Raw genomic sequence first — 25,553 nt, 5'->3', positions numbered from 1 at the left:
ATGTGGAAATGCCGGCGTTGGACTGGGATGAGCACAGTAAGATGTCTTACAACACCATGATATGAAGATGCCGGCGTTGGACTGTGGTGAGCACAGTAAGAAGTCTTCCAACACCAAGTTAAAGTCCAACAGGTTTGTTTCGAATCATTAACTTTCAGAGCAATGCTCCTTCACCTGAGAAAGGAGCAGTGCTCCGAAAGCTAGTGATCCGAAACAAACCTGTTGGACTTTAACCTGATGTTGTAAGACTTCTTACTGTTCTTTAATGTGTTTAGGGTGGAAGCTGGAGAAGTGGAGCATCGTGACGTTATCCATGGGCTTCTGGTAAAGCGAAGTGCTGAGGTGACCATCCTTGATGGAGATGAGTGTGTCCAAGAATGCAACTGATTCTGGAGAGTAATCCATGGTGAGTCTGATGGTGGGATGTAACTTACTGATGTCGTCGTGTAGTCATTTCAGTGATTTTTCACCGTGGGTCCAAACAAAAAAAAAGTCGGTTGAAGGTCCTGTGCGGTGAGGAGGTCTTGTTCGAACTTGTGCATGAAGATGTTGGCGTATTGAGGTGCAAATTTTGTCCCTTCGGCTGTTCCATGTGTCGGGTAAAGAACTTGTTGTCAAAGGTGGAGACTTTGTGATCCAGGATGAAGCGGATGAGTTGTAGAATTGCGTCTGGAGATCGGCAGTTGTCGGTGTTGAATACTCAGGCTGTTGCAGCAGTGCTGTCGTCATGGGGGATGCTGGTGTAGAGTGCCGAGACGTCCATTGTGACGAGGAGTGTTCCTGGTTCATTGGTGCTGAGTTTCTGTAAGAAATCCGTTGTATAGCGACAGAAGCTGGGGGTTCTTTGTACGGTGGGTTTCAAGATGCCCCCGACGTCGCTAGAGAGGTTCTCACACGGTCCCATTGCCTGATACGATAGGATAAATTGTTTCCACTGAAGATTATTTTTAAGCTGCAATTAATCACAGCAGCTGCATCATTCAAGATGTTATAGTAGAAACTAATGAATTAAATGTTTGATTTTCAATTGGCGGAGATTGTTTTACCGTAAAAGGGACCAGAATGGTATACGCCAGTGGTCTCCCAGAAATGTACACTATGCATAACACTCACCTATTCTTAATGTGACACCTGTGCTTGCACACTATTTGTTGTGAAGCCTGGCCGTAGTTTGAGGTGGCCAATCTCATGCAGTCCATCAGATGACCATCTTGAGAGGAGTGCAATATTTAAACTTGATGATTTTTATCTGGGGGAAAAATCCAGATGTTTGTGGAACCAAAGTAAACCTTCACCTTGAGTGTGTAGGATGTCAGAGGAGGGTACTACTCTGTCCACAAGTCCCAAAAGTCTTTGTCCCTTCACCCAGCTTTCAGCTCTGTGTCATTTTGCATGGTTGTGATTTCCATGTCACGTCCACTACTTTGTTCAAATAGCTGCTGAAATTTTGCTGTCAGTTCTCCAATGCCCACTTGAAGAAAACGATTTGAGATGAGCATAATTTGCTCCATCTTGTCTAACTCCTAAACTGATCCGTTGAACTCATTTTTCCATTTGGTTAGTTGATCACAGAATATGTTTGGCTGGAACCTTTTCTGTTTGACTGTTGTTGGATTTGCTCCAGATTTGGGAAGTGCTCAGTAATTTTATTCTTGAACTGAGAGGACCACAGGCCTAGTTTCCACTTGAACGCATTCGCTGCACTAATCATGTGTGACACGTCCCTGTCCCTCCCCTGCAGTTCACAATTCAGCTCGTTCAATGTTTCACTTGTGTCCATAAGGAACATTAAGGCTAGCAACCACCCATTTTCTTACAGCTTGCTGTACACTTCATTTTTTTTTATTTAAGAAAGGTGACAATTTCAGGGAGTGGGTCTAAAAGGTCTATGGAGGACCTTTCCTCAACTTAACCACCTCACATGGATTAGTTCACCTTAGATGCCATCAAGTTCATCGAGTAACGATTTGAACAAGCGATGTTGAAGAGCTCTGGCATGAATTGAGTTGACGTTCTTGACAACAACTGTTATTACATGAGAAAAGGCAATAACCTAGCTTGCTAGCTGATGGATAAAAATGTGGTAATTGACAAACGAGGGGAATTCAGGATCATTTCTGCAAAAGTGCAACACCCAGCATTGACGGTGCACCATCAGTTGTGATTGGAACCAGTTTCTTGATCGCAATGTTTTTCTCAGTCACACATCTTTTGAATTTGTTGTAGACATCCCCACCTCTTGTCTTCTCTTTGAGTAGTAAGCGTGAGAAAGTCCTCCTTTGTTTTTGTTCGCATGGCACTTAATCAGCTGGGCCGTATCTGTCATGTCAACTGATTCATCAAACTGCAACGAGAAGCGTTCACAGCCTGATCAGTCTTGCTGAAACACGTCCTCGGACAAAAGTTCCACCCTTCTGGCTACTGTTAATGCAGCAAGTAAAAAGTAGGGTTGCCATAGCCCCAGATAACCATCGGTTGCTTTCCCCTAACCTCAGTCAGTATAGGAATTGAACCTGTGCTGTTGACCTCGCTTTGTATCACGAAGCAGCTGTCCAGCCAACTGAGCTAAACCTCCAGCATGCTCTTGATGACTCATAATTTAATCTTAAAGTCTTTGAACAAAGTGTCCTCTGTGACCGTTATAGCCATTGGTGAAAGCTTTTTTATGTTTCGCCAGCAGATGGCTAATGCGACAAGACTCCTCTTTGCTAGCCTTGCCTTTAGCCATAAATTTTGAAAAGAGTGACTGTTGAGCGTTCAAAATTCCCTGTAGCTTGCCAACTTTGTTCAAATAGCGCTGTTTAATGTGAAATTTTCTTGAAATTGTGTATGCATTGTCTTGTAATGCCGTTCTAAATTACCTTTTACACAAGCTTACAATCTGTTGATAAATGAGGCAAATGGTCTTGTCTTTGACATTCGTAAAAATAAATAAGTTTCCCATTCCTAGTGAAAATGGTAGGTTTTTGCCCTCTTGAAGGCCGGCCCCTTGCTCATTTTGTCTTCAACCAGCTTATTCTAAGTTTTGGCACCGGAGAGAATCTCGTTGCCCGAGTCTTGCACATTTTTGGCATGGTTCAACAGGCAATGATTTTATTTGTTCATTATTATAAGATCTCAAGTCTCGAGCATTTTTGGTACGGTTCGTCAGGCAGCGACAAACTGCTTTGAGAAAACAGGAACGAACTGTTGATTGATATCGACTATTTGAAGACTAATGGTATTTGTTCTGGTTTTTTACATAGCCTGATTTGTTTGTTGTGCAATCTCCAACTATATACTCAGCATTAATCTTCCACTTTCCTGACACCAATTTATTCCTTGTGCTCCATAACCCTTTTTTCAGATTTGTTTTAACGTAACAGTGCCCACACTCCAACCAAATTTCCCATCTGCTGATAGTGTTGTTTTGAGACCACTTCCTGTTTCTCCAATGTTCTCTCTCTCTAAGACACTCCCATGAGATTGTATGGCCCTACATCCCATTCCACACACTGAAAATGTTTTGACTTCAGCTCACAGAATTCATTAGCTGCATTTTTGAAAGATCAAAAGGAAATGTGACATATATTCCCTATCCTTCCAGCATCATATCCTGAGGCTCATTGGCATTCTGTCTATGGGTAGTGTTACCTGTAAACTTCTCTGGAGATCTAGTTGGTGAGCCTTGCTCCTCCTGCTTTAGCGATATTGAACCTTACTGAATATTGATAGCGGGCAGCTGCTCCCTTGCTGCCTCCGGTCCAGACAGATGACGCTTCCCCTCTCTCTCTCTTCTTCTTCTTCTCTCTTCTTTCCCCCCCCCCCCCCCCCCCCCCTTCTTCCCCTGCCTCCGGCGCTCCCGCCCTGCTGTTTCGCTCACTGGTCTCCGGCTGAGCATGCCAACCTCTTCCCACTGCTTGTTGCTCCTCCAATCACAAACTTCTGGTGTTTGCTACTGATAGGCTCACTAATAAATCTGTCACTTCCATTTGTTCTTGTGTGCACTTGTATTTTGAACACTGGTTGGCAGGATGGATGGAAATCTTTGGTGGGCTGGACAAGTCAGCATGAAAAATGCATAATTTTGGATGGGGTTTGGTGATGCCAAATACATTTTACTTTTGGATAGACAACATTATTTACCTGTCTCTCACTTGCAAAGAATAAAACCAGACATTAAAAAATCAGTTGTTAGGCCAAAGCAAAAGCATTATGTAGCTTTGGGCACAGTGTCAAATCAGTGTTAGCGTACAGCATAGATTTTCTAGGTGAATGCAAAAGATCTCTTCCAAGAGCCAGTGATGGGTCATTAGTAGTGTTCTTCTATTGGAGCCTGAAGTTTGTGGGTTCACATCCCATTCTAGAGACTTTTGCTCACTTAGTGCAGTACCGAGGAAATGCTGTAACGTTGGAAGTGCTGTCCTTCTTGACGCGACATTAAACTGAGACCTCACAGCTCTCAAGTGCTTATAAAAGATCCCATTTGAAGATCCCAATAAAAACTGAGTTTTTCTTTGGCCTGTGTAATATTTATCCTTCAACATTCCCATCACTAAAACAGATGATCTGTTTATTATCGCATTGCTGTTTGTAGAATCTTTGCTGCCTCATTTTCTACACCAACAGTGATAACATTTTGCATGTACTTAATTGGCTGTAAAATGCTTTGTGACATCTTATGGTTGTGAAAACTGCCTCATTTTCTACATTGTAACAGTGATGACATTTTGCACGTACTTAATTGGCTGCAAAAAGCTTTGTGACATCTTAGGGTTGTGAAAACAAGTTTGTATTTTCATCTCACACAAACACAGATCTTATGTCATGTTCCAGCTTATTGCATAGAAATTTGTACTTCAATTTCATGTCTGATCCTATTACGGCAAGAAGTGAATTTTATGGGTCAACAGTAGCTTTTTATGTACATTGTGATTGATTTTTAACTTTCTTTATTTCACACTTGCACAGTATGCAGCACCACACTATGGGTTGGTCAGGTCGACAAGAAGGCAACACAACAAGATATAACAAATCTGTTTGAGGAGTTTGGCCAGATTGAATCAATAAACGTGAGTATTGATTGATTCTTTTGTGGCAGTGTGTAAGTAACATCTGCCATTTTTAATTCCTGTTTTTGTTTATCTCACCAGCTAGTGAGAAGAAAACGGAGCAATTTTCTCTTAAGCAGCAGTGTAGGAACAATATGTATCCTATAGCTCAGTGGTAATACTTCCATCAGAGTCAGAACATTTTGGGTTTAGTCCAGGACCCCACAGCACATAATCCAAGATGATCCCAAGGCAACATTGAGGGTCTGCTGCAACGTGAGCAGTGCAACTTTGATATTGGCAGGCATTTGTGCCAACCAGTGGTAAACATACCTCAGTGCTTCCTCCACTGACTCTTGATGCACTACTATAAAAATAATTTCTCATTCGGTACTTTGTCGAACATATTGTCCATGCTGCTCCTTGCACGGGCCGAAATTTGAAGACGATATGTTTATAAGTAACATATACGTGCGAGGATGCATAACGCCAATATTGATTTTACAGTTAGTGATTCTTGGCATTTGGTTCGTACATCTTTACAGGATGATATTTATGAAGAATTCTCGTTCTCAGGCTTACTGGCAAGTCTCTTCTGTAGATTTTAGTAATTGCAGTTGTCCCAAAAAAGCAGAAATTTGACCAAATTAAACTTCCTAAATCTTCCTCTTGATTAACTGAAAATACAATTTGAAACCAAGTTCCAGTTGACCTGAAAACACATGCAAGTGTTATAGACCTGCTTTAATGAAGACTGATAAAGCAACAAGTCGGTAGGGACTGAATAAACTTGATTAATGAAGGCAGAATAATATCTTTTTTTAAATGTGTATGCAATGTCAATGTTTTTTTAAAAAGCTCCTTGATCTCTGGATTGTTACTGTATTATATAAAGTAATACATATACCTGAGGTAAGAAATGCACAGACTATCTTGGAGGTGCTTACACAAGTCCAAACACTTGTAAAGCAACGCTGAATAGGAAAATCAGTTCCTTGGGGCACCAGTCAGAAGTCTGTATTGCTATGCATAGCATGGTACAGCACAGTTCCCTCGTTGCTAGATACCTAAACGTCGCCCCCAATTCTTCCCACACTTCTACAATTCTCCAAACACCTGCAAGTTGTTCATTTTCAAATATTTACCCAATTCTCTTTTGAAATTTGTTAAATTTGATTCCACTGGCCTTTCAGACAGTGCACTCCAGTCATTGTTACTAATATTTAAGGGGGAAAAAATCCGCATCTCACCTCTGGTTCTTTTGCCAATTACCTTAAATCTGAGTGCACTGATTACTAGCTGTTCACCACTGGAAACAGTTTCACCTTGTTTGCTTTGTCAAAACACCGCGATTAAATCTCCCCTTAAACCTCTGTATTCCGAATCAGCACTGCATATTCCCCAGCTCCTCTGAATGCTCCATGTAACCCCAGTACCATTTGAATAAACCTCTGTACCTATCTTGGGGTTTTGAAATACTTTCAAAAATATTGCGCCCAGAATTGGACACATAATTCCTGCTAGATTTAAGCAGTCATTTGTAAATACCTAATACAATTTCCTTTCTTTTGTACTCTATGGCTTCCTTTATAACAATAAAGCTTGCCATATGTTTTTCTAATGGCCTTCTCAACTTGTCCTTCCACCTTAAGAGTTTTGAGTACATACACCCCCAGATCCCTCTGTTCCTGTATCCCCTTCAAAGTTGTAGCATTTAATTGAAAATGGCTGACCTCATTACTTCCTACTGCTTTACATTAAATTTCATCTGCCATTTTTCTGCCCTTTCATCATTGTGTCTGCTCCAAACTTGGAACTTATTTCTTGTATACTTAAGACCGGGTTGTAATGTGTATCATAAACAGCACTGCATATCCCTTTTAGATGATACCCCCTCGAGGATGTGCATACGTTTGCATGGTTCATCGACAAGATGCTTTTCGTGCTCTTCAGAAGCTAAGCACTGGATCCTTTAAAATGGGGTCCAAAATTATTAAGGTGAGTTTGAATTTGGAATGATCTAAAGATTACTAAAGCTGGTTCCATAAATTGAAAGCAACACAAAGGAAAGATTTCTTTGTTTTTGGAATAAGTGAAATTTACTTTTAGAACAGTATGGGCGGCACGGTGGCACAGTGGTTAGCATTGTTGCCTCACAGCGCCAGGGACGTGGGTTCAATTCCAGCATTGTGTGACTCTGTGGAGTTTGCACATTCTCCCCTTGTCTGTGTGGGTTTTGTCCAGGTGTTCCAGTTTCCTCCCACTGTCTAAAGATGTGCAGGTTACGTGGATTGGCCATGTAATTATCCCTAAGTGTTCAAAGGTTAGTTGGGATTATGGCCTCACAGGGATAGACGGGGGATTGGGCCAAACTAGGGTGCACTTTCAGAGGATTGGTGCACTTTGAGGATTGGTGCAAACTTGATGGGCTGAGTGGCCTTTTTCTGCACTGTAGGCATTCTATGGTATCTATTCTACCATAAAAGGCGTTTTTACTAAACCCCCTATCCAAGAAGCTTGGCTCTGGACATGTACCGGTTATGGGCATTTTCTAGATTTTGAGTCTGCAGTGTAAAGCTGAAGTCAGAAATAAAACCGCCTTTCCTACATTTTTCTGTTTTTATTTCTTATTAGGATATATAGTTTATCATAATCATCAGTTCAGCTGAAGAGTTGCACCTGAAATATCATGTGATTTACTCCCTTAACTGGATGTTGACTGATGTGTGCACTTCAAAAAAAGGTCATTGTGGTTTCTAGCATAAAACCTGTTTTTTGGGTCCTTCTGGCTTTGGGATGCTGGATAAGGGGTCTGGTACCTGTCGGTGTGTGGGCAGTTTTTCCATTTTTGATTTGGTTTGGCCGTACATTCAAGTAAGGGAAAATCAGAGTAAAGCTTCATGGATGAAGCAGAAGTGCAGTGCTGTGTCCATTGAGGTCCGGTAGTAGATCTGTTACATACTATTTTGTTTCAGAAATAAAATTGTTTTCTTCACTTGATGTAGGGGCACTATTGGGGAAGAGGTTTTATTTTGTGGAAGGACAGAGTTTATTTTGAAGGGAATGGCTGTGATTTAATGGATTCCCAAGATGCACTCACTACGGGGACCATTCGTCTATAGCAGCATGTGTTTTGTTCCCAGTCAGCAGGTTCTGAAGAATGGCATTTTTCACTTGTATCATTCATCTCACTAAATGTTTTTGTCCTTGAATTTTGAGAGAGAATTTGCATTTTTTTTATACTTTGGGGCATTAGCGTCTCTGGCAAGGCCTGCATTTGTTGCCCATCACTAATTGCACTTGGGAGCGCAGAAGTGAGCTGTCTTCTTGAACCATGGCAGTCCAGCTGGTGTAGATCCACCCACTGTACTGATTGGGATGGAATTCGGGAATTTTCACCTTGTAATAGTAAAGGAACGGTGATATAGTCGCAAGTCAGGATGCTGTGTGCCTTGGAGAGGAACCTGCAGGTGGTGATGCTTCCAAGCATCTGCTGCCCTTATCCTACTGGGTGGTAGAAGTCGTAAGTTTGGGAAGTGCTGTCGAAGGAGACTTGACAAGTTGCTGCAGTGCATCTTGCACATGGTACACTGCTGCCTCTGTGCATCAGTGGTGGAGAGAGTGGATTGGTGCCAATCAAGCAGGCTGCTTTGTATCCTTGAAGAAGTTGAGTGTCTTGTGTTTGAGCCGCACTCATCAATGCTAAATGTTATATAACTGTTGACTCACAACAGGCTGTAAACAGGAACCAGATACTACTTGTTTTACCATGCAGAATGCCTTTCTATCAAGTTCCATATGTGGTTGATGCTGCTGCATCTGACCCTGTTAATCTGGCTGTTTCTTTCCATACAAAGCTGCAGCCAAACTGGTGAAGGATAAAAACGGAAGAAAAAATAACGTGAAAGAAACAGAAATTCACTTCATATGAAAGAGGCGTCAAAGTGAAGTTAAATATGTAGAAATGACATGGTTCAGTGACACCAAGAAACACAAAATAGTTTAGGAGTTAAATGTGGGGTGGGAGCTTTTACATTGGATCCAATTGACAAACAGGGTGGAAGTTATACTCAAAATTGCACTAGTCTTCTGAATTATTTTAATAGTTTAAATTTTGATTCAAATTCATTTACATAAGCATGAACATTAAATCTTCCATTAACAAATGCAATTGAACAGCCTTTAAAACATAATTGCTTATTGTTTCTTGCATTTAAAAAATTATATTTAAATATAATCTGGTTCAGTTTTATTAATGCAGCTGAAATTAGTTTATCATGCAAAATAAATGTCTGTCAAGTCCACCACCTGTAAGCAGCTCAGTTTTAGATAACTGAAAATTACTGTAAAAGCTATACAGAAACATTGATTACTTGTATTGTTTTTCAGTAGCCACTTGCTTAGTAAATTCATTTTTTCTATTTTGATAAACTTTTAAAATGTGCCTCTTAGCGTTTTTGCATCAATCTCTAAAGCTAAGGCTTAATTTTACAAGTCTCCTAGAAGGCCTGTACAACTAGCAAAAGTGTTCTATGGTGAGTGGTTCAGGCCACCTTGTGTTCAGTCATAGTTCCCTATTGGTTTCAAAACATTTTAGTAGTACATGGTTGAGCCACTGTTTCAGAAGTTTGAATATCTATATATCTTTATATTGAATATCTCCAAAGAATTCAGGCACCATAACTAGGCCAACCTTTGAATCACACTACCTGGTCAGTTCTTAAAAGGAAATAACAAGACCAATTGTCAAGGAAGAATTACTGAAGAACTAACTTGGTGCTTATGATCCTGACCCATTATTTTATGTACTCCAGGAATGTTTTGTTAAATGGTAACAAATATACAAATTTAGCATAATTAAGGAACTAAAAAGTTCCAAAATGCAGATATGAACTCTACATTGTACTCTTATCTTGAATATCTTGGTATTTTTGTTTAATCTGCTTTTATCTTTTCTTTTCCATAGATTGCTTGGGCTCTAAACAAAGGTGTGAAACCGGAATACAAGCAGTTCTGGGATGTCGACCTTGGAGTCACATATATTCCTTGGGAAAAGTTGAAATTAGATGATTTGGAAAGCTTTTCAGAGGGAGGCATGATTGACCAGGAAACTGTCAACAGTGGTATGGGGTCATCATTGTATCTTAGTGGCTTATCAAAGGTCTCTGATGAATGCTTTACTTTTCCTGCATTTTTTTCATTTCAGGGGGTTGTCTGTTCCTTGGGTTTTCTATACAAGAATGGATCTGGTGTTGGTGTTACTTCTCCTGGACGGCGTACGCTGCCGTTGTTGCATGTTCACCTTGGCTTCGGCCGTTCGTCCTGTCTTTCTCCTGTATTTTCTCGCTCTCTGTTACTGTATTTGCCGAGTTTGCTGTTGTTTCCCGTGCTCGCCTTCTGGCTTTCATTCCCTCGTGCCGCCACCCCCACCCCACTGGCTCTCCTCTAGTGTTCCCTGTCTCCTCTTTCTTTCTACCCCTTCTCCTGTGGTTCATCTTTCTTTTCTCTTAGCTTTAGCTGCTCTCTTCACCACACCCCCCCCCCCCCCCCCCCCCCCCCCCCCCTGGGTCTTTCCCTCCATATCGCGCCTTGGCTACTTTCCCCTGATTCTTGGCTATTCTTCTGCTTGTTCGTTGGCCACAAACAGGTCCTGGAGTAATTGGATGAATGGCTCCCATGTTCTGTGGAAGCCAACGTCCGACCTTCAAATAGCAGATTAATTTGCAAATAGCAAATTTAATTTGCTCCATTTGGAGAGATTCTGAGAGGTCGGACAGCCAGTCTGCAGCTTTGGGTGATGCTGCTGATCACCAGCCGAACAGGATTCTACGGCGAACGATCAGGGAGGCAAAGGCAAGGGCGTCCGCCCTCCTCCCCATAAATAGGTCTGGCTGGTCTGATACCCTGAAGACTGCCACTTTCAGGCATGGCTCCACCCTCATCCCCACCACTCAAGTCTGGAGCAAGACCAGAACCTGTGAGCGTGGTTGGCCGGGCCTCTTTGGCACCGCTCACATCTGTCCTCCACCTCAGGGAAGAACCTACTTATTCGAGTTCTTGTTAAGTGGACTCTATGTACCACTTTTAGTTGCGTCAGGTTGAGCCTTGCGCATGTGGCCGCCCACCTTATTGATGGGTCAGCTGGGGCCAGTGGGTACCTGTGGAGGGCACCCATGGCACTAAGTTCACAGTGGGCAGTCAGGGGCATGCGCAGCCACCTAGCTGCCTTGCAGGCTGGGGAAATGGTGTTCCGTACCCGATGCACAGCCCACTTCTTGGCTCCCAGCCCTGTAGATACCCCCGGCCAGTGGCACAACTGTCAGCACACTAGCGACGTTGGACATTTTTCATACCCCCTCTCCTCTCTCAGCAGCCAATGTGCCTGTTTACAGATATTTAAAACCACAAGTGAAATTCACTGTTGGTAATTACTTTTGGCGGGGGTGGAGCATTGTGGAGGCCCTGGGGAATACCGGGTCAGGCTAATATGCCAACGACATTTACTGTACATGTGGAGTAGAACGTATTACCTCCACTGTCGCGGCACCGGAGAATGACATTCTGTCGGGCGCATGGAGCCGACCATGATTTTCCACTCGTGCGATTCTCTGCTCAAATCACGTTTCCTGATTCGGACGTTGGCCGATGAAGATTTCTTTATTTGAAATAGATAATCCCATTCTTAAAAAGCCTGTGGGAATATAGGTCTAGTCTACTCTTGTCCATCATCGAAGACATTTCCTTCATCCCTAGAACCAATGTACAAATGTTTGTTGCGATCTCTGTAAAGGATGTGGGGGAGGGGGGGTTACACATCTCGAGTGAGGGGACCAAAATTGCACGCTACCACATGTTTCTCCTCACCAATGCCCTGGTATAATTGTAGTAAGACTCAGTTACTCCAATTTCTTTGTAACATGAGCTAGCATACCTAAAATAACCAAGATAATTGCTTGCTGTATCTGCATGTTAGCACTCTATGATTCATGTTCAAGAACGCTAGTCCCTCTGATTGTCAACATTTTCCAGTCTGTTCACACTTAGTGCGTTCTATTCCATCTGCTGTGTTCTAGCCCATTCATATTCCTCTGCAGCATCTTTGCACCCCACCTAACTCTGTATTGTCAATGAAATTGGATATGTTACACTCTGTACTCTTATCTAACTCATTAATGTAAATTGTAAATAGTTACACCCCAAGCACTGATCCTTGCTGTACACCACTAGTTACAGTCCACCAACCGTAAAAGATTTCTGAATGTACCTGCTCTGATTCTCCCTATATTATCCCTAATGCCAGGACTCTTAATTTTGTATAATGATCTCTTCTGTGGCATTTAATCAAATGCTTTCTGAAATCTAAATGCATTACATCCATTGGTTTCCTTTTATCCATCCTACCTGTTACAGTCTCAAAAACTCTTTTTTTTAAACACAACTTGCCTTTTCAGAAATCCATGCCGACTCAGCTTAGTCATGTTATGATTTTCTAAGTGTGCTATACATTTTGCCCACTATTGATAGGTTAACTGACCTATAATTCACCGTTTTCTCTCTTCTTCCTTTCTTAAACAATGGGGTTATGTTTTCTACCTTAAAATCCTAAGGAACTGTTCTATAATATAAGGAATTTTGGAACTTCAAACCAATGCATCTACTATCTCTGCAACTACCTCTTTTTAAACACTAGGATGCAGATTCAGGAAATTTAAATAGGATACGGTTTATACCATGAGTGAGGAAAACCTTGTAACTTACTTAAATGTAAACTTCTGAAACATTATACTGGATTCATTCCTCTTTTAGCTGATCCCACATTCCACTTTGGAGCTAGGACAACTTGTAAAAGAAAATCTGGTTTCCAGCAAGCATCAAAAATGTTGTGTGTGCTGTCTGTGACCAGGATCAGCTTTGCTGAGTGGAAATACATCAATAATATAAATCGTACAATGTCAATAGCTCTTGCAAACAATACACCTGCATGTGAATCTTTTTCTTTTGAGCTATTTGCCCTATGAGTCTGTGGCTACGATCACAATTCTCAAGATGTGATCAGACAGTGTCACTTAATCTTTTCCTGTTCTACTCCATCTCCTTCAGGAAGAATTTAGTCTTCAATGCCTCCTTAACACAGAAAATGGCAGCATTTTTCAAACAGAAAAAGTGGAAATTAAGAGATGTAAATTGTGTTTTAAAGAAAAGTAATTTGTCAATTTAAATTGCAGTGAGACATTCTGTAATCTATTGTCAAAGTAACATTCTAACATTTTGTATTTCAGAGTGGGAGTCGAGGAGCTCTGAGCCTGTAAAGGAGAATGTGCCCCAACCTGTAACTACTGATAACACTCAACCAACATCACAAGGAGAGACATTCACTCAAGCTGTCACTATGCTGCCTGTCCAGGTACCAGCATTATTTAATATTTAGAAATTAAACTTCCATGGTTTTATTTTATCATTCGTTTTGTGAATTGTGCTTGTTGTACAAGCTATTTTGGTAGAGAGGATGTAAGTTTCTTCCATAAGTAAGAAAAGCCTCATAACCTTGAGCCATTAAACTTGGGAACTGAATTCTACTGTTTATGACACTGATAATGAAGGTGTCTGCATAATAATAATAGGCGTTTATTGTCACAAGTATGAAGTTACTGTGAAAAGTCGTGCCTTTAGTGTAAAGTGCAACTGTCATTTATAAATATTATTTCAAAATTTCCTTGGGAGGTGTCAATGATATACATCTTGTCTCATGGAAATCTGTCACCTTGGATTTCCTCTCGTATCTGGGAACAAATTGTTGAAATTGATACTGCAAATTTGAAAGTGCATGTGCATGAAACAACCTAATACGGACTAAATATAGACAGTAGAAACCTCACTTTTCTCATTTTTGGGCACTTTAAAATAACATTCCAGCTGTCCAAAAAATTGACCTCTGGGTTTGTTTGTGAATCTGCTCCAAGACATGTATGAAATTTATCATACAAGAAAGATTGTCATTTATATGGTACCTTTCACTATCTTGGGGCAAATGAAAAAGCTTGACAGCCAATGTACTGTTCATGGATAGTAACTGTTGTGATGCCAAAACACAGCAACCAAGGTTTCACAAACAGCAGTGTGATCATGAGCAGATTATTTTTAGTTATCAAGGTTGAGGGATAAATATTGTCCAGGTCATTGGGAAAGAACATACTTGCTGCAAAATTGTACCACGGGATGTTTAACATCCACAGGGCCTGTTTTACCAGGCAGCACCAGTGATAATGTAGCACACCCTCAGTAGTGTGTCAGCTTAGATTGTGTACTCAAGTTTCTGGAGTGGGTCGTGAAACCAAAAATAAGAGGCTGACACGAATTACAGTTGAAAGTTGTTAAATCTGTACGAACGGCAGTTTCAAATGCCAGAGCTACATGGAAGCTAAAAATGTGTCACCTGTACTGTTCTATGATAGGTAAGATGTAGCTATGTGGAGGGAACTTTGAAATTGTGTAGATGTGAAGTACTTTAAACAGTTTTCAGGTTTGTCTTTTAATATGATGTGTAGTGACTTTTTAGTTCATACCTTGTGCTTCAGAATACTATGTACATCCGTAGTTCTGCATAACCAACACCTTACTTCTGGGGTGCCTTTGAGGTGTGCAGTGCTGTCAGACAGCCAAGTTAAATTTTGGGACATAATTTCTGTCAGCCTGCCTCATTATATAAAGAAAGTAGCAGATAAAGTACAATTTACTTGAGTGTACATTGTGTCAACTCGAACTTATCCCACAGTGACCTGATAAAGTTGACATCCTATTACTTAATGTATGAGAGCTTGTGTTTGTCACAGTAAGAGTTTAAATACATTAGGCTGTAAAAACTTTGATACCTTGACTATAAATGACTATAACTGGACTTGAAGGAAAAATATGTTCTGAGGTTGTGTTCAGGGTGCATTGCAATTTTCAAAATCCCAGTTCCAGTAATCTAAATTTGTGAATATCGTGTGTTTTTTTAATTAGTTACACAATGTGAAGAATAGAACATCAAAATTTTCATTCTTTGCACAACTAATTGTAATTTGTTTTCAGATCCCAGTGACTCCAACTGTTTCAGCAATTGGTATGGTGCAGCCACCAGCCTTTCCTGTATCAATGTCCATACCTCCTCCAGGCTTCAACCCGGCCATTCCACCACCTCCATTCTTGCGGCATAGCTTCAATCCTTCACAACCACCTCCAGGTACAGAATGACTGGTTTTGAGCTCTACTGTGTGCAGTGTTGGTTCCCCATATTAAACTTGTACAAATTAAGTTGTAATCTACTTGGGCTTGGTTTCCCACCATTTTGCATTGTTTACCGGTATTAATAAAATATTAATCATCAAACTCATCACTGTAGTGACATGGCTGCATTTGATAGCTCAGCATTTGCAGAATTATGGAAGTAAACAGCCACCCTTCACTGTTTGTACTTGGTGTTGGAATTCCAATTTGCCACGCAACTTTGCTAACAGATTGTAATAATGCTTGAAATAACCTTTCAATTTGTTTGTTATAAGTTTGGGGCTCCTTTTTCCACTGATAGACCTAATAAGCACTTGCCACTGTTACATTTGATGACACTCGATAATGTACATAAAGCAAAAGATTTTGCCACGGTGTTCGATGATGTTGATGTGTGGCCCTCACAAATGATAGAAATCCTCTAATTTTATTGCTTAAAAAATGAGCATTTTTGACAGTAGATTAGTTATACCAGTACTTCCCAAATTTGCTCAGTGTGACCCCATTGTAATACCAAAGACTTCATGTGACCCTAGGGTGAAAATTTGAGCAATACGAGAGCTGTAGTGATTTGTGGGGGGGCGGGGCAGAGTTCAGTGTGCTCAATCAGCCCCGCCGCCCGCCTCCTCCCAACTCTCAAATGCAGAATGAACAAGCAGCTTTTGTGGAACCCATCATCTCTTTCTATCTCTCTCGTCCCCCCACCCCCACCCGAAACTTGAACAAATTCCATCTTCTCCAGGGCTAAGAACTCCAGCAGATTCCCCCGATCCCTGCCACGTCGAGGCATGGGGTGGAGAAGCTGACCTCCACACCAATATGACCCGCCTGTGAGCTCCATACCAATATGACACGCCTGTGAGCAATCAGCGAGGCGAAGTCTAGGCATCTTTCCAGCTTCGGGCAGAACCAGAACATGTGCACATGATTTGCAGGGCCCCTCCCACACTGCTCACAGATGGCCTCCACCCCCTCAAACCACCGACTCATCCTTAACTTTGTATGGTGAGCCCTGTACTCCACCTTTAGCTCTCTCAGCCCCAACCTCCCACACAAAGTTGAGGCATTCAACCTCCGCAGCACCTCACGCCCCAATCCCTACTCCAACGCCGTCCCCAACTCCTCCTCCCATTTAGCCGTAACCCCCTCCATGGACACCTTATCCAACTCCAAAATCCTTCCATAAATCCACTGAGATGACCCCCCTGATGACAGCGCCTCCTCCAACAACAAGGAGTCAGGCGCTACCAGGAAAGTTGGGAAGACTTTCCTTGCCAAGTCCTGCACCTGCAGGTACCGGAAATTCTCCCTTCGAGCCAACTGAACTTCTCATTCAGTTTCTCCACACTTACAAACCGCCTCCCAGAAACAAATGCTTCATCTCCCTGATGCTCCTCCCATCCCAGGAACCTCTCATCCATTCTCTCTCTCTCTCTTTCTCTCTCTCTCTTCTCTTCCCTCCCCCCCCCCCCCCCCAACTCCCAACCTAAAATGCTGCCAAAACTACTTCCAAATCTTCAGTGTCCACCACCAGCGGACTCACTGAATACTCCCCTGGAACCAATGTGAGCGGCACTGGTACCAGCACCCGCAACCCCGACTCCTGATGTGAACCCACCTCCGTACTAACCCACAGAGCCTCCGCCTCCATATTCGAACCCTGAACCTTCTCTGCATTTGCCGCCCAGTAATAGTACATCAGAATCCGTTAATATTACTTGGTCATTATTGCAAACAATTTGTATATTGTGCATCAAAGTAAGTAATATTAGTTGTCAAGCTAATGAACAGAATGAACCCACAGGTGCTGGGAATTAAAAGGAATCTAGAAAATGCCAAAATATGCAGCTGGTCAGTAAGACCCTATATAAACGAGAATGGTTTGTGACATTTTGGGTATGTTATCCGTTTTGTGAACGAAAAACTAAATGGAAGGGTGTAGGAAAATAAATGGATGTGCCAATCCCAGAAATGAAGTTTTTTAACTTGCGGACTGCCTTGTAGAAAATTATTAACTGACATAAAATATTATCAGTGAAGTAAAGATAATGGGTCAGAAGGCAAAATAATGCAAATAGTTACAGAAGAAAATACACAGGAGAGTCCCAAGCAGAAAGATGTGGAAATAAAGAAGAATAGAGAGGTGAGGGCGGGGAAGAAAAGAGGGGGAGGATCAACTGTAAATACAACAGATCAGAAATGAAAATAGAAATAGGAGGCGCATTGTGATCTGCCAGTACTGAGAAGAGAAAATCATTAATATTTGGCCCTCAGCCTTGGTGGGGTCAAAGTTTATGGTGTTGATCTTCATTGTTCAAGGGATTACATTCAAGGTCATTCCCACAACTGATTCCGATTACAGGTGCTGACTATCCTGCAATATTTTCTGTTCCGTTATTATTGTCTATTCTTTCTCCAAGTTATCATGTGGTAACATTTAGGTGATTAGTTTGCCATAGTAGATGCAATCCGATTTGCCATAGTAGATGCAATCCGATTTGCCATAGTAGATGCAATCCGATTTGCCATAGTAGATGCAATCCGATTTGCCATAGTAGATGCAATCCGATTTGCCATAGTAGATGCAATCCGATTTGCCATAGTAGATGCAATCTGATTTGAAGAATCATGAATTATCAATTGATTGGAAAAATGTTTTCTTATTTATTCTTTGCTTCTATTTGTTAATGCTGTCGTAATATATATATATATATACACTGATCATTCAGTTTTACTGCATGATTTAAATCTTAGTATGAGTTAAGTGTGATGCATATCACGTTAAACAACTTTCAAATGAGGAAAAGGAGAGTTAAAGACTATTTTTAAAATGTTCCTTTTGTGTTTATTTTGGTAGCTGATAAAGTAGAGTATATAACTAGAAAGGAGTGAGCTTGCTTTTCTCTAACAGCCTGAACTCCAAAATTATGTAATACAGTCACTTGAAAGTGCTATGAAATGCTACGAAATTTGTTCATGCCTTCTTGACTTGGTTTTTTTTGTAAAGCCAGTACTATTTAATACATGCAAGATGATTTATTAGTCATTTGCATAGATTGAACCCTTTACTGTATAATATTGGTTTCAACTGAGTTGTTATTATGAACAAAGAATTATCCAGACACAAAATGTAATTAGCTCCCTTCTCCACATAATAATAATTACCTTTTATTTTCACAAATATGAAGTTACTGTGAAAGCCCCTTGTCGCCATATTGCGGCGCCTGTTTGGGTAAGCTGGTATGGGAATTGAACCCGTGTTGCTGGCCACCTTGTTCTGCATCACAAACCAGCTATCTAGCACACTGAGCTAAAGCATCCCTCACTGTCAGACCTGCTGAGATTGTCCAACATTTTCTGTTTTTGTTATTTTGAATATTGGTTAAGTTGAACTAATCTAATAGATCTTATTCTGATTTGGGGAAAGCAAAATAAATTATAAATTGCAAAACTGAAAGGTTACTTTTAATCCCACATGCAGGTTACTTACCACCGCCCCCAGTTGTTCCACCTCCAGTTGTTGGGCCTTCTATTCCTCCAGTACAAACCTGTGAGTATAATTAAATTATTTAAGGGTGCTTTATATACTTTCCCCTTTTTTTCACGAAACCATAAACATAGTGCAAAAGCCATTTACCTCTCGTACAGGTCCCACCCCTATTGACCTCCTACTCTAATAACTACTCTCCCCGCTGACGATTAATGTCCCGCAAAGAATTTGACGAACGGTTTCCACCTCCGGGTGAACCCTAACAGTGATCCTCTCATGGCGAACTTGATTTTCTCCAAACAGAAAGCTAGCCATGTCCGATAGCCAAGTCTCCGACCTGGGGACTTTGAGTCGGGTTACATGGGAAGCAAAGGCCAGAACGTCTGCCTCTTTCTCCTCCTAGATTCCGGGTCTTCTGACACCCCGAAAATCGCCACCTCTGGACTCAGCGCCACCCTTGTTTTTAACACAGTGAACATGACATCCGCAAACCCCTGCCAAAATCCCCTAAGCTTTGGACATGTCCAAAACATGTGGACATGGTTCGCCGGTCCTCCCGCACATTTTGCGCACCTGTCCTCCACCCCAAACAATCAGCTCATCCGGGCCACTGTCATGTGAGCCCGGTGAACAACCTTAAATTGCATCAGGCTGAGCCTGGCACATGTTGCGGACGTGTTGACTCTAAACACGTCTGCCCATAGACCATCCTCTATCTCGCCTCCCAGCTCCTCCTCCCACTTGTGCTTCAGCTCCTTGGTCTGCATCTCCTCCGACCCCATAAGTTCCTTGTAAATGTCCGAGACGCTCCCTTCTCCTACCCACCCTCTTAAAACTACCCTGTCCTGAAACCCCCTTAGCGGTAGGAACGGGATGGTTGACACCTGTTTATGTAGGAAGTCCCACACCTGCAGATACCTGAATTTGTTTTCCATCACCAACCCAAACTTTTCCTCCAACGCCCTCATACTCTGAAAGCTCCCCTCTATGAACTTATCCCCCATCCTCTCAATCCCCGCTCTCCGCCATAACCGGAAACCCCCATCCATACCTCCCGCGGCAAACCGGTGATTATCACAGATTGGGGCCCAGACCGATGCTCCTCAAACTGGTGCCGTTACATGAAGCCGCCTCCATACGCACCCATTCTGGACCCCCCCCCCCCCACCCACCACCCACTTCCTGATCATGGCTATATTAGCCGCCCAGTAATTGTTGCTAAAATTCGGCAGCGCCAGCCCACCCTCTCCCCGGCTCCGCTCAAGCATTACCTTCCTTACTCGCGGGGTCTTGTCCGCTCAAACGAAGCCCATGATCACTCTGTTGACCCGCTTAAAAAAGGACCGCAGAATAAAGATGGGTAGACACTGAAATACAAATAGGAATCTCGGGAGGACTGTCATCTTCACCGTTTTCACCCTCCCAGCCAAAGACAACGGAAGCGCGTCCCATCTCCAAAAATCATCCTTCATTTGGTCCACCAGCCGGACCAGATTCAATTTATGCAGCCGATCCCATTCCCACGCCACCTGGATGCCGAGGTACCTAAAGCTTACCTCTACTAACCTAAACGGCAGCTCTCTCAGTCGCCTCGCCTGGGCCACAAACATCTCACCCTTTCCCATGAAAACCGGCCAAATTCCCCTCGGGTCCTCATGATTTCTTCCATCTCCTCTATTGGGTCCAAAACGTACAGGAGCAGGTCATCCGCATAGAACGACACCCTGTGCTTTCTCTCTTCTCTTCCCCCCCCCCCCCCCGATAGTCCGCTGTTGTCCTATTCGTCCATACACTTGCCACAAGAGCCTGATACAGCAACCTGACCCAGTCAATAAAGCCTCGATTCAATAAAGAATCCGAAGAGTCCTAGTATCTCCGATTCTGCCCGATCAAAAACCTTTTCTGCATCCATTACGATCGCTACCTCCACCTTACTACCTTCCAGGGGCATCATGATCACATTTAACAGCCTTCTTACATTGGCCACCAACTGCCTATCCTTAACAAGCCCCGTCTGGTCCTCCCAATAATGTCTGGAACACAATCCTCAATCCTGGAGGACAAGATTCCAGCAACTTGGCATCTACATTCAACAGGGAGATCGGCCTGTAGGACCCACACAGCTCCAGGTTCTTGTCCCACTTCAGAATCAGCGAAATCGTTGCCTGTGACATCATCGGGGGCAGCACCCCTCTTTCCCGTGCCTTATTGAAAATCCTCAACAACACCGGCCCCAATAACCCCGAGAAGGTTTTATAAAACTCCACTGGGTACCCGTCCGGACCTGGGGCCTTACCCGCCTGCATGGCCTTCAAGCCATCCACTATCTCTTCCAACCCGATTGAGGCCCCCCGTCCTTCTACCTGCTTCCCGTCCAGGGAAGGGGGGAAATTCAACACCTCCGAGAAGTGCCTCGTCCCGTAGGGGGTTCCGACCTGTACAGCCTGCTGTAGAAATCCCTAAACGCCTTATTCAGCCCTACTGAATCACCAACCAGGCTCCCATCTCCGTCCTTTACTTTCCATGTCTCCCTAGCTGCCTCCCTCTTCATAAGCTGCTGTGCAAGCATTCTGCTGGCTTTCTCTCCATGTTCATAGATCGCACCCCCTCGTCTTTCTCAGCTGCTCCATGCCCTCCCTGTGGTCAGCAAGCTCAACTCTGTAACCTCCGCCGTTCCCTTAAAAGCCCTGCCTCAGGGGACTCCGCATACCTCCTATCAATCTGTAGTATCTCCTTTACCCGTCGGTCCGTCTCTGCTGTGTCCACCTTCTCCCTATGGGCCCGGATCGAGATCAGCTCCCCCTGACCACCGCCTTCAGTGCTTCCCAAACAATCGCTCCTAAAATTTACCCCGTGTCATTGACCTGCAGGTACCTCTGAATACACTTCCTCAGCCGCTCGCACACCCCTTCATCCGACAAAAGTCCCACATCCAACCTCCAGTGCGGGCGCTGGTTACCGTCTTTACTAACCTGAAGGTCAACCCAGTGCGGAGCATGGTCTGAAATTGTAATCACTTTACCATTGCTGGCACTTTGCCCATTTTTGAGCTTGACCGGTCCAAGCCAGGCTCCATAACTGTGTTGAAGTCCCCTCCCATGACCAACCTGTGAGATTCCAGGTCTGACATCTTCCCCAGCATCCTCTTTATAAACTCCACATTATCCCAATTTGGCGCATACACATTTACTAATACCACCTGCATCCCATCTCGCTTCCCACTGACCATAATGTACCGACCTCCCACGTCCGAGACTATTCTACCTGCCTTAAACACCACTCGCTTATTGATCAGGATCGCGACCCCTCTAGTCTTTGAATCTAGTCCCGAGTGAAAGACCTGGCTGACCCAGCCTCTCCTCAGTCTAACCTGGTCTGTTGCTCTAAGGTGCGTCTCCTGCAACATTACCACGTCCGCCTTCAATCCACTAAGATGCGTGAACACATGTGCCCTCTTGACCGGCCCATATAACCCTTGAACATTCCAGGTCATCAGCCTAGTTGGGGGGCTCATTGCCCACTCCCTCTCCGCCGATCAGCCATCCCCTTTTTTAGTCCCGCCTCCAGCTCGTGCTCCACGCCTCCACCGGTCCATCCCCAGGCAGCCCCCGCCCCCAACCTCCTCCCTGTCCCTCAGCCCAAGTCCCTCCCTTGTTAGCAGAACATTCACACCCCGCCCCCCTCCCTGAGTAACAGCACCCTGTAACCCAACCCTTTACTAAACCAAACATATGCACACACCCCCACTGCACTTCAAAGAGCTAGCCTGCCCAGCTGGCTTGGTCGACCCCATCCCCGGCGCCAGATAGTCTCCCACCTATTGTTCCCTCCCCAACACACACACACCCCCACCCCCCACCCTCGCTCATACAAACAAACTCCAACATCAAACAATCCCCACACAATTGCCCAACAGGAAAAAACACCAAGATCAAAACAAGCACACCTCCATCCCCCAGCAGTGCAAATGAAAACCTTAACTCACTCAGCTCTACGGTTGGTTCCAAATCAATGCAGATGGCATCACAAACATCTTTCATGAAACGCAAAATGAGAAACTTTTTACAAAAACAGAAAAACAAAAAACATGAACGTTGCAGCCAAGTTCAAAAGTTCTCAATCCATCACCAGCCCTTTCTTTTTCGCAAAGTCCAACGTGTCCTCAGGCGACTCGAAGTAAGTGCTGATCCTTTATGCATGACCCAGATGCGGGCTGGGTATAACAATCCAAACTTCACCTTTTTCTTAAACCTGATCTGGCTGAAGCCTGCTCTCCTTCTGGCAACCTCTACACTCAGGTCCTGGTAAACTCACAGGATGCTATTGTCCCAGTGACAGCTCCGTGTCTGCTTGGCCCACTGTAGAATGCGCTCCTTATCCGACAACCTGTGGAATCTCACCACCATTGTCCTCGCAAGTGCTCTGTGAGCCCTATCCACCTCCAAGGGCCGGGAGAATGCCCCATCCCTCAGCAGCTTCACAAACATGTCTGCGATGTATGCCCCAGCGTCCATTCCTTCGGACCCCTCCAGAAGCCCGACGATTCTTAGGTTCTGCCGACGGAACTTATTCTCTAGGTCCTCCATCTTCTCCAGGAGCTTCTTCTGCTAGTCCCTCAGCATCCCCACCTCCAGCTCCACCGCTCCTCCTGCTCAGCCAGTGCCTTCTCCACCTTCTGGATTGCTGGTCCTGAGCGTCCAATCTATGCTCCAACCGCTCAATCGACTCTTTTATCGGGTCCAAGCAGTCCCGTTTCTGCATGACAAAGCCTTCCTGAATGACTTGCATCAGCTGCTCCATGGACTGCTGGGTCAGCAAGCCAGAGGTCCGAAAGTCCGCCATGCTGTCTTCTGTGGCAGCTACAGCCCAAGCCTTCTCTATCTTTTTTTTCTGCCCTTACAATCACTTCTAGTCCTTCTCTCCATGCACCGAAGTGGGAATTCAGTAAACAATTGACACTAACATCCGTTTTACAATTCAAGTCTGGTAGAAAAACGGGGGAAAGGTCCAAAAATCCGAACAGAGTGGGAGCCACCAAATGTGTGACTTAATCCTTCATAGCCACCACCGGAAGTCCCTCCATTTTTCCATTTTTAATGGCTTTTGTTGCATTAGATTATACTGTTGATTAAAGGAAAACTTGAAATAAGAGGTAGTTTTCAATTCTGTTGCATTGTAATTTTATTTGTTGAGAATAAACTGCATCAGGGATTGAGACATTTTCATCATTTGGCAGAATTCCGACTTTTGAATAATGGAATACCACTCCTTTTTTTTAAAGAAAATTCTCCACCTCCCAAATGGCCAAAGCCAGGAAGAGAGTCTCAAAGTCTGGAATGCTTCTGCCAGCAGTGGTTCAGGTTCGGGGGAGCCACCAGGAGGGTGTGATCTGCTGCTGGCTGCTTGTTGGAGCCCTGGGTTCAACAGGAGGGGGGAGCAGAGCCCGAATCTCTGGGGTTCAGCTGATGATTGGTGGGAGGGGAGAACAATGGCCCGAGTCTTAGCGGAGTTCGGTAAGCCAGAGAAATTTTGACAGAAACGATGCTAAGTGAGTGAGGAGAGGAGGATTGGAGAGAGGGGTGTCTGCAGAGTGAGGGGGATGGAGCTGATTACTGTGAATGTCTGCGTGTGTCGATGAGTCTTCTGGCACCAGGCAATTGGCGAGCTTGTCTGAAACCACATGATGTTTACAAAATCCTGTTTTCATAAAGTATTTTAAAAACCAATTAAATTTTATATGCTGTATTATATGTTGATCTATAAAATGTGAACTTTAATTATATACTAAATGTTAAAATGCTGCTTTATTGCTATTTAGTGTTGCTGGCATTTAGGATCATGTTAATTTTCAATAGATTTTAAATATATTCGATGACGCGATGTGCGGATCGTTGACGAGGACAGCATTTGTTGCAAATCCTTCATTGCCCTTGTGAAAGTGGTCACATTGAAAAATAGTTTTTGAAGGCACTGCTGTAGCCCTCCGCTTCGCTTCACATGTACATGATCTAGCTAGGTCTTGTTCTCTTGTTAGTATGGACTTCATCCTGTGTTACATGCACGAACTGCATTGAATGCTGAGGTCACTGGTGATTTAAATTAAATTCATTGGTCCACGATCTTGATGATAATAGAAGGTAAACAAAGAGAAAACAAATGTTCCTATCCTATTTAAGTGTAATGATTCTATCTATTTGAAGTGTCCTGGAAGTATTTGCATTCACTACAGATCATTAAAAGTACTATAATTACATGATTCCTTGTCACAATAATTTGGATTTTTTTATTCGCCCGCTAATTTTCAGCTCTTTTTGTCTTTGTCCACGCTCATCACGGAATGCATGCATTCTGGACTGGTAGATATGAAATAGATTGTACTGGACTTTGTTTGAAGATTGTTCTGACGTTTGTTGTCTAAAATTAACAACAGTGCCAAAAAATTATTTTGCAGCTCTAGTTTGCCCGCCTCTTTCCAACACCCAAGACAGTACAAAGGATTCCCCGTTTGGGAACCTACTTTCACATATAGGCTCTGGGCACAGCAATCTCCCAACTCCTAGTATTCCACCAGGGGGTATGTTTAATCCAATTGGCACACAGCCCCTTGCAACTGGTCCAGTTGGATCAAATGACTTGGGGTCATCACGCTCAAGCAATCCAACATCGTCATCTGAAACAACATTGACATCTGGGCCAGGTATGTACATTCAGTTGAAATGATTATAACGCCATTGGAATAACAGTAGGAAGTTTGTTTCAAGTTAATA

The 25,553-nt window shown here is 43.3% G+C and overlaps 1 protein-coding gene across 5 annotated transcripts in view; it reads left to right on the top strand.

Moving 5' to 3' along the window:
* Nucleotides 1-25,553, top strand: part of scaf8 (SR-related CTD-associated factor 8) — a 381,141-nt gene that overhangs the window by 184,377 nt on the left and 171,211 nt on the right. For all 5 annotated transcript variants that reach the window (XR_005461998.1, XM_038808446.1, XM_038808444.1 and 2 more), the window contains 7 exons: nucleotides 4,951-5,051; nucleotides 6,915-7,028; nucleotides 9,997-10,153; nucleotides 13,310-13,434; nucleotides 15,102-15,252; nucleotides 18,778-18,846; nucleotides 25,238-25,483. Coding sequence is in view for 4 of the 5 variants with exons in the window: in XM_038808446.1 (XP_038664374.1) it covers nucleotides 4,951-5,051; nucleotides 6,915-7,028; nucleotides 9,997-10,153; nucleotides 13,310-13,434; nucleotides 15,102-15,252; nucleotides 18,778-18,846; nucleotides 25,238-25,483 (963 nt within the window). In the remaining variant the exon portion in view is untranslated. The remainder of the gene's footprint in view (nucleotides 1-4,950; nucleotides 5,052-6,914; nucleotides 7,029-9,996; nucleotides 10,154-13,309; nucleotides 13,435-15,101; nucleotides 15,253-18,777; nucleotides 18,847-25,237; nucleotides 25,484-25,553) is intronic.

The sequence above is a fragment of the Scyliorhinus canicula genome, chromosome 1 (genome assembly GCF_902713615.1).
Source record: "Scyliorhinus canicula chromosome 1, sScyCan1.1, whole genome shotgun sequence".
NCBI lineage: Eukaryota > Metazoa > Chordata > Chondrichthyes > Carcharhiniformes > Scyliorhinidae > Scyliorhinus > Scyliorhinus canicula.
The sequence above is the reverse complement of the archived record's forward strand: the minus strand, read 5'-3'. Positions and strand labels throughout refer to the sequence as shown.